Source organism: Salvelinus fontinalis, chromosome 26 (genome assembly GCF_029448725.1).
Source record: "Salvelinus fontinalis isolate EN_2023a chromosome 26, ASM2944872v1, whole genome shotgun sequence".
NCBI lineage: Eukaryota > Metazoa > Chordata > Actinopteri > Salmoniformes > Salmonidae > Salvelinus > Salvelinus fontinalis.
The window spans coordinates 16,594,436-16,607,699 of NC_074690.1; the positions used below are offsets into that span (position 1 = coordinate 16,594,436).

At 44.8% G+C, this 13,264-nt stretch overlaps 1 protein-coding gene across 1 annotated transcript; it reads right to left on the reverse strand.

Annotated features, from left to right (window-relative positions):
- Positions 1-8,800: 8,800 nt before the first annotated feature.
- Positions 8,801-11,016, reverse strand: LOC129823744 (regulator of G-protein signaling 5-like). The gene is made up of 5 exons (XM_055882702.1): positions 10,869-11,016; positions 10,591-10,680; positions 10,373-10,434; positions 9,898-10,064; positions 8,801-9,690 (listed from the first exon to the last, which is right to left on the reverse strand). The coding sequence occupies exons 1-5, from the start codon at positions 10,910-10,912 to the stop codon at positions 9,514-9,516; spliced, it is 540 nt and encodes a 179-aa protein (XP_055738677.1). The 5' UTR covers positions 10,913-11,016; the 3' UTR covers positions 8,801-9,513.
- Between the last annotated feature and the right edge of the window lie 2,248 nt (positions 11,017-13,264).

Sequence of the window (13,264 nt, forward strand, 5' to 3'; positions counted from 1 at the left end):
AGTAGAGTAGAGGCACAGAGCAGTAGAGTAGAGGCTCAGAACAGTAGAGTAGAGGCACAGAGCAGTAGAGTAGAGGCTCAGAAAAGTAGAGTAGAGGCACAGAGCAGTAGAGTAGAGGCACAGAGTAGTAGCATAGAGGCACAGAGCAGTAGAGTAGAGGCACAGAGCAGTAGCATAGAGGCACAGAGCAGTAGCATAGAGGCACAGAGCAGTAGAGTAGAGGCACAGAGCAGTAGAGTAGAGGCACAGAGCAGTAGAGTAGAGGCACAGAGCAGTAGAGTAGAGGCACAGAGCAGTAGCATAGAGGCACAGAGCAGTAGAGTAGAGGCACAGAGTAGTAGCATAGAGGCACAGAGCAGTAGAGTAGAGGCACAGAGCAGTAGAGTAGAGGCACAGAGTAGTAGCATAGAGGCACAGAGCAGTAGCATAGAGGCACAGAGCAGTAGAGTAGAGGCACAGAGCAGTAGAGTAGAGGCACAGAGCAGTAGCATAGAGGCACAGAACAGTAGCATAGAGGCACAGAGCAGTAGAGTAGAGGCACAGAGCAGTAGAGTAGAGGAACAGAGCAGTAGAGTAGAGGCACAGAGCAGTAGCATAGAGGCACAGAGCAGTAGAGTAGAGGCACAGAGCAGTAGCATAGAGGCACAGAGCAGTAGAGTAGAGGCTCAGAACAGTAGAGTAGAGGCTCAGAACAGTAGAGTAGAGGCACAGAACAGTAGAGTAGAGGCTCAGAACAGTAGAGTAGAGGCACAGAACAGTAGAGTAGAGGCACAGAACAGTAGAGTAGAGGCACAGAACAGTAGAGTAGAGGCACAGAACAGTAGAGTAGAGGCACAGAACAGTAGAGTAGAGGCACAGAGTAGTAGCATAGAGGCACAGAGCAGTAGTATAGAGGCACAGAGCAGTAGCATAGAGGCACAGAGCAGTAGCATAGAGGCACAGAGCAGTAGAGTAGAGGCACAGAGCAGTAGCATAGAGGCACAGAGCAGTAGAGTAGAGGCACAGAGCAGTAGAGTAGAGGCACAGAGCAGTAGAGTAGAGGCACAGAGCAGCAGAGTAGAGGCACAGAGTAGTAGCGTAGAGGCACAGAGCAGTAGCGTAGAGGCACAGAGCAGTAGAGTAGAGGCACAGAGCAGTAGCATAGAGGCACAGAGCAGTAGAGTAGAGGCACAGAGCAGCAGAGTAGAGGCACAGAGCAGCAGAGTAGAGGCACAGAGTAGTAGCATAGAGGCACAGAGCAGTAGCATAGAGGCACAGAGCAGTAGAGTAGAGGCACAGAGCAGTAGAGTAGAGGCACAGAGCAGTAGCATAGAGGCACAGAGCAGTAGAGTAGAGGCACAGAGCAGTAGAGTAGAGGCACAGCGTAGTAGAGTAGAGGCACAGAGCAGTAGAGTAGAGGCACAGAGCAGTAGAGTAGAGGCACAGAGCAGTAGAGTAGAGGCACAGAGCAGTAGAGTAGAGTTACAGAGCAGTAGAGTAGAGGCACAGAGCAGTAGAGTAGAGGCACAGAGCAGTAGAGTAGAGGCACAGAGAAGTAGCATAGAGGCACAGAGCAGTAGAGTAGAGGCACAGAGTAGTAGCATAGAGGCACAGAGCAGTAGCGTAGAGGCACAGAGCAGTAGAGTAGAGGCACAGAGCAGTAGAGTAGAGGCACAGAACAGTAGAGTAGAGGCACAGAACAGTAGAGTAGAGGCTCAGAACAGTAGAGTAGAGGCACAGAACAGTAGAGTAGAGGCACAGAACAGTAGAGTAGAGGCACAGAACAGTAGAGTAGAGGCACAGAGCAGTAGCATAGAGGCACAGAGCAGTAGCATAGAGGCACAGAGCAGTAGCATAGAGGCACAGAGCAGTAGCATAGAGGCACAGAGCAGTAGAGTAGAGGCACAGAGTAGTAGCATAGAGGCACAGAGCAGTAGCATAGAGGCACAGAGCAGTAGCATAGAGGCACAGAGCAGTAGCATAGAGGCACAGAGCAGTAGAGTAGAGGCACAGAGCAGTAGAGTAGAGGCACAGAGCAGTAGCATAGAGGCACAGAGCAGTAGCATAGAGGCACAGAGCAGTAGCATAGAGGCACAGAGCAGTAGCATAGAGGCACAGAGCAGTAGAGTAGAGGCACAGAGCAGTAGCATAGAGGCACAGAGCAGTAGAGTAGAGGCACAGAGCAGTAGCATAGAGGCACAGAGCAGTAGCATAGAGAAACAGAGCAGTAGAGTAGAGGCACAGAGCAGTAGCACAGAGGCACAGAGCAGTAGAGTAGAGGCACAGAGCAGTAGCATAGAGGCTCAGAGTAGTAGCATAGAGGCACAGAGCAGTAGAGTAGAGGCACAGAGCAGTAGCATAGAGGCACAGAGCAGTAGAGTAGAGGCACAGAGCAGTAGCATAGAGGCACAGAGCAGTAGAGTAGAGGCACAGAACAGTAGAGTAGAGGCACAGAACAGTAGAGTAGAGGCTCAGAACAGTAGAGTAGAGGCACAGCACAGTAGAGTAGAGGCACAGAGTAGTAGCATAGAGGCACAGAGCAGTAGAGTAGAGGTACAGAGCAGTAGAGTAGAGGCACAGAGTAGTAGCATAGAGGCACAGAGCAGTAGCATAGAGGCACAGAGCAGTAGAGTAGAGGCACAGAGCAGTAGAGTAGAGGCACAGAGCAGTAGAGTAGAGGCACAGAGTAGTAGCATAGAGGCACAGAGCAGTAGCATAGAGGCACAGAGCAGTAGAGTAGAGGCACAGAGCAGTAGAGTAGAGGCACAGAGTAGTAGCATAGAGGCACAGAGCAGTAGCATAGAGGCACAGAGCAGTAGAGTAGAGGCACAGAGTAGTAGCATAGAGGCACAGAGCAGTAGAGTAGAGGCACAGAGCAGTAGAGTAGAGGCACAGAGCAGTAGCATAGAGGCACAGAGCAGTAGAGTAGAGGCACAGAGCAGTAGAGTAGAGGCACAGAGCAGTAGAGTAGAGGCACAGAGCAGTAGCATAGAGGCACAGAGCAGTAGCATAGAGGCACAGAGCAGTAGCATAGAGGCACAGAGCAGTAGCATAGAGGCACAGAGCAGTAGAGTAGAGGCACAGAGCAGTAGCATAGAGGCACAGAGCAGTAGAGTAGAGGCACAGAGCAGTAGAGTAGAGGCACAGAGCAGCAGAGTAGAGGCACAGAGTAGTAGCATAGAGGCACAGAGCAGTAGAGTAGAGGCACAGAGCAGTAGCATAGAGGCACAGAGCAGTAGCATAGAGGCACAGAGCAGTAGCGTAGAGGCACAGAGCAGTAGAGTAGAGGCACAGAGCAGTAGAGTAGAGGCACAGAGCAGTAGAGTAGAGGCACAGAGCAGTAGAGTAGAGGCACAGAGCAGTAGCATAGAGGCACAGAGCAGTAGAGTAGAGGCACAGAGTAGTAGCATAGAGGCACAGAGCAGTAGAGTAGATGCACAGAACAGTAGAGTAGAGGCACAGAACAGTAGAGTAGATGCACAGAACAGTAGAGTAGAGGCACAGAGCAGTAGCATAGAGGCACAGAACAGTAGAGTAGAGGCACAGAGCAGTAGAGTAGAGGCACAGAGCAGTAGAGTAGAGGCACAGAGCAGTAGAGTAGAGGCACAGAGTAGTAGAGTAGAGGCACAGAGCAGTAGCATAGAGGCACAGAGCAGCAGAATAGAGGCACAGAACAGTAGAGTAGAGGCACAGAACAGTAGACTAGAGGCTCAGAACAGTAGAGTAGAGGCTCAGAACAGTAGAGGCTCAGAACAGTAGACTAGAGGCTCAGAACAGTAGAGTAGAGGCACAGAACAGTAGAGTAGAGGCACAGAGCAGCAGAATAGAGGCTCAGAACAGTAGAGTAGAGGCACAGAACAGTAGAGTAGAGGCACAGAACAGTAGAGTAGAGGCTCAGAACAGTAGAGTAGAGGCTCAGAACAGTAGAGTAGAGGCTCAGAACAGTAGAGGCACAGAACAGTAGAGTAGAGGCTCAGAACAGTAGAGTAGAGGCACAGAACAGTAGAGTAGAGGCACAGAACAGTAGAGTAGAGGCACAGAACAGTAGATTAGAGGCACAGAACAGTAGATTAGAGGCACAGAACAGTAGAGGCTCAGAACAGTAGAGTAGAGGCACAGAGCAGCAGAATAGAGGCACAGAGCAGCAGAATAGAGGCATAGAACAGTAGAGTAGAGGCACAGAACAGTAGAGTAGAGGCACAGAACAGTAGAGTAGAGGCTCAGAACAGTAGAGTAGAGGCTCAGAACAGTAGAGTAGAGGCTCAGAACAGTAGAGGCACAGAACAGTAGAGTAGAGGCTCAGAACAGTAGAGTAGAGGCACAGAACAGTAGAGTAGAGGCACAGAACAGTAGAGTAGAGGCTCAGAACAGTAGAGTAGAGGCTCAGAACAGTAGAGTAGAGGCTCAGAACAGTAGAGTAGAGGCACAGAACAGTAGAGTAGAGGCTCAGAACAGTAGAGTAGAGGCACAGAACAGTAGAGTAGAGGCACAGAACAGTAGAGTAGAGGCTCAGAACAGTAGAGTAGAGGCACAGAACAGTAGAGTAGAGGCTCAGAACAGTAGAGGCTCAGAACAGTAGAGTAGAGGCTCAGAACAGTAGAGGCTCAGAACAGTAGAGGCTCAGAACAGTAGAGTAGAGGCTCAGAACAGTAGAGTAGAGGCTCAGAACAGTAGAGGCTCAGAACAGTAGAGGCTCAGAACAGTAGAGTAGAGGCTCAGAACAGTAGAGTAGAGGCTCAGAACAGTAGAGGCTCAGAACAGTAGAGTAGAGGCTCAGAACAGTAGAGTAGAGGCACAGAACAGTAGAGTAGAGGCACAGAACAGTAGAGTAGAGGCTCAGAACAGTAGAGTAGAGGCTCAGAACAGTAGAGTAGAGGCTCAGAACAGTAGAGTAGAGGCTCAGAACAGTAGAGGCACAGAACAGTAGAGTAGAGGCACAGAACAGTAGAGTAGAGGCACAGAACAGTAGAGTAGAGGCACAGAACAGTAGAGTAGAGGCACAGAGCAGTAGAGTAGAGGCTCAGAACAGTAGAGGCTCAGAACAGTAGAGTAGAGGCTCAGAACAGTAGAGTAGAGGCTCAGAACAGTAGAGTAGAGGCTCAGAACAGTAGAGTAGAGGCTCAGAACAGTAGAGGCTCAGAACAGTAGAGTAGAGGCTCAGAACAGTAGAGGCTCAGAACAGTAGAGTAGAGGCTCAGAACAGTAGAGGCTCAGAACAGTAGAGGCTCAGAACAGTAGAGTAGATGCTCAGAACAGTAGAGGCTCAGAACAGTAGAGTAGAGGCACAGAACAGTAGAGGCTCAGAACAGTAGAGGCTCAGAACAGTAGAGTAGAAGGAAGTTATAGAGGTGGCACACATGGGAAACGTTTAGTAGCATAATGTCCAGGAAAATGTTGGTCTTTTATAAACACATTTCATGCAATTCTACCATTCTACATGACTTGAGTCTTTGCCAGAATCTTTTTTAAAGATGTGTGTGAAGATATATATCGTTCTTACAATATGAGGAGGAAATGATAGTCCTAAAAATGCTTTCCAGTTTCACTGACTCACCCAATGATGCACAGATCACTCACTGGTGATGGCCGATGTGCTCGTGCCAAAAGCCTATCTCTCTTTTGTAAAACAATATTTGGAAGTTGATCAAATATTTTGGTAGCCTACAACACAGAGTCTTCTCTTTTCAGCAGGAGCCGTTCGCTTTCCAACCTGTGTTTTCTCTCGATTGGATTTGAAATATTGCGAAATGCCTGTTTTGTCTGCGTGCTGTTTGTTTATTCACTGACATATTTGCCGCGCGTTCCCGACAGTAGGCTATTCCTTGTTATTGGGCTGCAATCACCAGCTATTGATCCTCTGTCGCTAAACTACAAGCCTTCTCGCGGTGTAGTAGGCAGGGGCGAAAATCTGATATCAACCTTGGGGGGGACAATTACATGAAATTTTCTCAGGAGCAATTCCTGAGGGGGACACCAAAAGTAGTGCTGTAACACATAGACTATGTTGTAATATGTTAAATGTATATTGAGGGACCATAATCACTACTACTGGATAATTGTTAGGTACAGTAGTTAACTGAAGGGTTGTCCCAACTTGTTTAAATCATTATAATACTACTACTAATAATAGTTATAGCAATGTTCCTTATCAGTGCAGTGTTCCTCTCTCTTGAAACGTTTGCAAGAGTTTGCGGTTCTATAAATTGTGGGTATGGCTGATATGGTTTTGTGTCATCACTGAGGTAACTGGACGATGCTGTGCCACTGTCCCCTATACTGGTGCTGCTGGCAACAAGGGTGACACCTGGTCCTGCCGTGGCTGTGACACTGTCCTCAAGTCTCTCTCCTTGGCTCTTTCCCTTTCACCACCCTCACTGACTCACAGTCTGTCTCCTAGAAAAGAAATAAGGTGTTTGCTGTACTCCTAACTACCGGTACCCAAAACTACACAATTAATCACAACAGCAATACCATTGCCTTAAACAAATCTTGGTTCAGTCACCAGTTTAAATTGAGAGTGGGGGTATTCATGGCATTTTCCAATTATGTCCCTATTTTACAAATCAAAAAAATTGAGAACCTTTCATAATGTTGCCAAACAAAGACTCAACAAACTTATCTGAGACTCCCTGTCTCTGCCAGTCTGTCCCTGCATATCTGTCCCCAGCTCTGCTGTCTGTGTGCCATCTGTTGCCTGCTCTGCCTAATGACATCATTGTGAAATATTTCCATTAGCATTTCACTTCTTTCTTATGAACATTTTATCAACTGGTCTTTGAGATATTAGGCTACTAGAGTTCTTACTTTGCGTTTTGGTGTACTGAAAAATACTCTGATGTCCGTCTTTTTACTTTTTTCTGACATTTTTCTACCTGGCTGGCTGGCTGACCGGTCTAGCTGCACACACACATTTACACAACACATGCTGCAACCTTTTGAAATTTTAACATAGTTTGTTTCATATTGGCAGGCTTCCAACAATAGCTGAATTTGCAAAGCTAGCGAGCACCAATTCCGTTTCTGTGGTGTTTGCTATAATCTTTGCTACCTGGTTAAAGGTGAAAAAAATAAAAAATTCACTAGCGACAATTTAGCTTTTGCAACGAGACCATTAAATATATTTAAGACAATGGTATAAGAGAGTATAGTTTTGTTCAGTTTGGACTTCAGTTTATCGCTAACCTTATCACACGGACTTTGAAGCACTACAGCTGCATGCTAATCTTGGAATAAACTGACGATAGCAAATATTCCATCTTTGACGACGCCACATAAATGGAATAAGTACTAGCTAGCTTGATAGTTAATGTTTGCTTTAGTTTGCGCGCTAGCTCTGCAAATTCAGCTAGTGTGTGAACCCTGCAACATGAAAAAAATATATACATTGCTAAAGCGCGATTGACTGGATTACCTCACGTCAGTTACGTACATTGAGTGCCTTTCGGACAGTAGATACGAGCCCTCTATTACCTTGCCAGCTAAAGAACTGGCAGTGGATCAAACCATTGTGAGGCAAAGGGCGGGGGGGGTCGCAATCTTGTGAAATTTAAAAACGCGCTATTAAGTGACTATAATCAGTGCAAGTGCTTTCATTGCGTATTATTAATATTATTGAAATTACATAGTTATGTTTACAGTGATATATTGGGGGGGACAAATCATATTTTCCCCAGGATGGGGGGGTCGTGTCCCCCCCGTCCCCCCTGGGATTTCCGCCTATGGTAGTAGGCTACTCTGAATGATGTAATTTCTCTCTGAACAGACAGCATTCATGGTATAACTTTGGCAAATGTATTTCAATGTAACGGGGGGCTGCAGGTCGTTCAGAACCCTTCGCGTGGCTATGAAGGAAATACATGATGAAGTGCAACACTGGAGAGATGAGAGTTGCAGGTTCATGTCTATCAGAGTAGAGATCATAGAAAGTTATGTGAGACATAAAGGCGCGCTTCTCACACAGCCACCGCCAAGCGTTCGTCTCAAACGTAGGTTACAATGTTGCGTAAACCATAAACTTTTAGAAAATTAGGCCCGGGCTGAAAATCTTATTGCTGTGTGGGAGGAGAGGGGGGAAGACAGGGAGGGAGGAGAGTGGGAAGAAAAGGAGGGTATGTGATGTGAGTCACCATGGCTCTGAGCAGTTCACTCGTGGGCGAGCTGAGGTAAGCAAACCTGAAGAGGTGTACAATGGGTGATCGCTAGTCTCCATGGAGACCACGGCCAGCCCACGCTCTCGGCAGCTGCATACAGGGAAAACACCTCGGAGGCAGAGTGTAGTGGAGAATTCTCTATTCCAGACGTTCCTTCAGTCTACCCCCCACATACACAAGAGCCCTGCGACTCGGAGGCAAGGGGTTCATCCCAATTAGATGGGAGTCTAATTGCTTGCTGCATTGCTTGCTGTTTGAGGTTTTAGGCTGGGTTTCTGTACAGCACTTTGCGATATCAGCTGATGTAAGGGCTATATAAATACATTTGATTTTTGATTTGATTTGAGTCTATGGTGCACGGTCAGTGCCCAATGGGCACAGATGTAAATTCAACGTCTATTCCACGTTGGTTCAACGTAATTTCATTGAAATGACTTTGAAACAACCTTGATTCTACCAGTGTGTGCCCAGGGGGTAGCAGTGGGTGGTGATTATCTTTTCATAGAGTCATTTTTTTCTAATCCTCTGTCGCCTTTCCCTTTCAATGTACGGAGATCTTTGTATTTTTCATGTGTCATCTTATTGAATGTTGAACATATAAGAAAGCTGGATCTGATAATTGCTGTGGTTTTTGATCTGGTAAGGAAAATGAATAGAGTAAAAACTTCCTATCATGTTGTTTAATATAGTTCCGATTTTATTCAAATAATTTCCTCTCTCATAAGGAGTTCTGGGTATAAAAAAAAGTACACATAAATATAAAAAAAATGTTGTGGAATGGTACAGGACAGTGCTGTACAGTGCACTCTACAGTACAAACATTTCAATAACACATCTATAACAGAATTACTGCTAATAAATACAAAAATAAATAGACAGGCATCAGACAATACAAAACTATAACAGATTCTCAGTGATTGTGCAAAGCAGACCTTTTCCATCACATTCTTCTTTCTGCTCAAACGCCATGAACATCAACTTCTTGATGTGTCTTTGACCTCAAGACACATGTTCACCTTTTACAGACTTCGATACCTCAATATTCACAGACCTCTTTTACAGACTTCGATACTTCAATCTTCACAGTGAGCGGCCTTCTTTCCTAGGCCACAGACAAGATTTCCAGTCTCAACTTCCGACTGACTTCCAGTTCAATCTAGTATACATCTTCAGTCCCCCCCTCCATACTTCTGACCCAGCAGCACAGGACCCTTCCTCCACGGAGGAGGACCCTAGTGAGACCACCTGGTTTCCAGTGTGTCCTTTTCAGCATGTCTCCCATGGACTTCTTCCTTGTGTCTCATTCACCACCTGCAGTTTGGCCTTAACCAGTCTTAACAAGCATCAACCAGCCTTAACCAGTCTTAACAAGCCATAACTGGTCTTAACCGGATTTGACCTGCCGACTGATCTCCAGGTAGGTGGTGGACTTGAGGAAGCGAGGGTAGCAGTCTTTCTCCATCAGGGCGTAGATCTTCTCCTGGGCCAGGCTGAAACAGGACTGGCTGGGGTGTTCCAGATTCTTCTTGGTGATGGCTTTGGTCTCATGGTCGAGGTTGACCTGGGGGAAGAGGATGGGAAATTTGATTACTATGTGTTTTACTTGAAACAATGTCTTATTGGGTATTGTTTGTGCACAATGAGTATATTATTTTGTGTGTGTGTGTGCATGTGTTTATGTAGCGTATATCCAATCTACGGATTCTTCTACAAACATACTCTGTATGTAGATATAATTGATGAATTGTATAAATATATTGATAGTTACCTCTCTTGGTGCGTCACTGCAGACAAACTCCTCATAGATCTTCTTAGCTGTAGCTGATAGCTTTGAGGAGGGCTTGGTTATCCTGTAGTCTTCACAGGCCAGGTAGAAAGCTATGTTCTCCTCGCTAAACTCCGACACCAGGAAAGCACGGAACAAGTACAGTCCATCTGGAAAAGAGAAGGCGAGAATTGTCACATTAGCATCTGTGAATTTATTGTAGCATGTCACAACTTCAATTCACTTTTAAATTTGTGATGTGGAAGCAAGCAGCTTTTCCTATAGTGTATATATAAAATAATATATTTGGATATGTTATGAGTGAATCCCGCTACTGGTGTTTTCTGGCTATGTGGAGTATCAGCTACATGGGTTTTCCTATCCCCGTTTGCAATACACATGTGTACAATATGTACTTGTAAGTTTGTTTAGTATGACTCATTAAAGTATGATAACTCATAGCAAGAGTCAGACTTACTTTGGTTGGACAGCAGGTTCTCAAACGACTCCTTCCATTTTAATGGTTCGCTCTTATTTAACCTGTCGATAAAAAAGCATCAGGTTAGTTCATCCGGTCATTACAAAATAACGTAGCATTGACTTTGCATGGTCTCCTTCATTTCCAATGCAACATTTTTTATTATGTTTTAAAAAATCTGTGTAGACATAGAGTATTCTTTTTTTAGAATATCTGACCTTAGTTTGTCAGTTTTGTGTGAGTGACCGATGATGCTCAGATCCGGCTTCTGTAGAAAACTTCCAAAGAGAGCCTTGAGTTCCTTTGCCCTGAGAAAATAAGAGAAAAACATTTACATTAGATTGATGCAATCATTCACACCTAACTTACAACTGATCATCCAATTTCCCAATGAAGTAGCTGCGTAATAATTCCCGTCAATGTAAATCCAAAATGTAAATCCAGTGACATATACTGTGATGGGATAAAAAGTACAGATTATTAAGGCAAGACATACCTCTCCAGACATGTGGTAGGCAACGATTCCAGTCCTCTGCACATGGTGAGAGACGATGAGATGTGATCCTTTGAGCTGTTCACAGTGTCTGTAGTATTCTAGAGCTTTGGAGTCTATGATAGCTCTGTCACTGCAGTGAAGCTGGTTCTCAGCATGGTCTGCTGGCTGTGTGTGAAGAGAGTGCATTTATAGGGCAGTCCCCTCTGTGACATCACGTCTCTCAGCCAATGGCACGAGGGCCATGGGAGGAGGAAGATAGTGCCAAATCCACACAATAATTGTTCTAAACGTACCCCTAGACTTATTCCACATTTTGTTGTGATACAGCCTGAATTTAAAATAGATTAAGTAGATTGTTTTCCTCACCCATCTACACACAATACGCCATAATGACAAAGTGAGAAAACCCCCCAAAATTAAATACGTAAGTATCTAATGTATATAAGAATTCACACTAAATGCTAAATGCTCTCTAAAAGCTTTAAACACCTACTATTCTTTTTCAAATTATTCAAGCTCTGTAAAATTGGTTGTTGATCCTTGCTAGACAGCCATTTTAAACTGATATAAGTCAAAACTGTAACTAGGTGTCACGTTCTGACCATAATTCTTGTGTGTTGTGCTTGTTTTAGTGTTGGTCAGGACGTGAGCTGGGTGGGCATTCTATGTTGTGTGTCTAGTTTGTCTGTTTCTGTGTTCAGCCTAATATGGTTCTCAATCAGAGGCAGCTGTCAATCGTTGTCCCTGATTGAGAATCATATATAGGTGGCTTGTTTTGTGTTGGGGATTTGTGGGTGGTTGTTTCCTGTCTTTGTGTTTTCTATGCACCAGCTAGGACTGTTTCGGTTTGCCACATTTATTATTTTGTATTTGTTAAGTGTTCACGTTTATCGTTCTTATTAAACATGTTGAGCACTGGCTACGCTGCGTGTTGGTCTGATCCCTGTTATACCCCTTCTTCTAGTGAAGAGAGGGAAGGCTGCCATTACACTAGGCCACTTAGGAACATTCAATGTTGTCTTGGTAAGCAACTTCAGTGTATATTTGGCCTTGTGTTTTAGGTTATTATCCTGCTAAAAGTTGAATTTGTCTCCCGGTATCTGTTGGAAAGCAGACTGAACCAGGTTTTCGCCTGTGCTTACTTAGCTCTATTTCATTTATTTTTACCCCCAAAAACAAAGACATGCACACCCATAACATGAGTGTGCTTGCTCATGCTTGAACATATGAAGAGTGAGAAAGGGGGGATACCCAGTCAGTTGTCCAACTGAATGTATTCAACTGAAATGTGTCTTCCACATTTAACCCAACTCCTCTGAATCAGAGAGGTGCGGGGGGCTGCCTTAATCAACATCTATGTCTTCAGCATCCGGGGAACAGTGGGTTAACTGCCTTGCTCAGGGGCAGAATGACAGCTTTTCACCTTGTAGGCTTGGGGATTCAACCCAGCAACCTTTCGGTTACTGGCCCAATGCTCTAACCACTAGGCTACTTGCAGCCGCACTGAGGGGTACTCAGTGATGTGTTGTGTTGAATTTGCCTAAAACATAAAGCTTTGTATTCAGGTCACACATTTTTTGCAGTTTTACTTTAGTGCCATATTGCAAACAGGACACATGTTTTGGAATATTCTTATTCTGTAAAGGCTTCCTTCTTTTCACTCTGTCAATTTGGTTAGTATTGCGGAATAACTACAATGTTGTTGATCCATCCTCAGTTTTCTCCTATCACAGCCATTAAACTCTGCAACTGTTATAAAGTCACCATTGGCCTCATGGTGAAATCCCTGAAATCACTGAAATCCCTGAAATCCCACTCAGGGATTTCACCTTGAGGCCAATGGTGTCTTTAAAACAGTTACAGAGTTTAATGGCTTTCCTTCCTCTCTGGCAACTGAGTTAGGAACGACACCTGTATTGTTCTAGTGACGTGGGAGTATTGATACACAATCCAAAATGTAATGAATAACTTCACCATGCTCGAAGGGATATTCAATGTGTGCTTTATTTTTTCATTTTTACCCATCTACCAATAGCAGGCTATCTCTTTGAAATAACTTCTAAGCCTGCGCACAGTGATACTGGGCTGGATGCTGTTTGGGGAAACTTGCTGAATGGTCAGAGAAATGATAGTCAAAGTTTTTATTTTAGGTTATTTCCAGAAAAATAAGTCCTGAATGCTCTGCTAGCAATAGACAACAATAATTCCACAGGGGCCGACCAATTGGTTTTCAGGAAATATTCCAAAAGTATGTAAATCAGTTCTGGTGCTGCCACTCTATAAGGGTATAGTAGTGATCTTAATCATTACCACTTCATTTCAAGGCTTCCTGTCTAGCTAAGATTCTAGAATCCTTGGTAAATTAACAACTTTGCTCTTTTTTACCTGAGAAATGT

Coding starts and splice junctions, on each gene's coding strand:
- LOC129823744 (XM_055882702.1), bottom strand. CDS start 10,912: ATGTGCAGAGGACTGGAATCGTTGCCTACCACATGTCTGGAGAG. Junction 10,681..10,868: donor CCTACCACATGTCTGGAGAG/GTATGTCTTGCC, acceptor TTATTTTCTCAG/GGCAAAGGAACTCAAGGCTC. Junction 9,691..9,897: donor GCAGTGACGCACCAAGAGAG/GTAACTATCAAT, acceptor CTCTTCCCCCAG/GTCAACCTCGACCATGAGAC.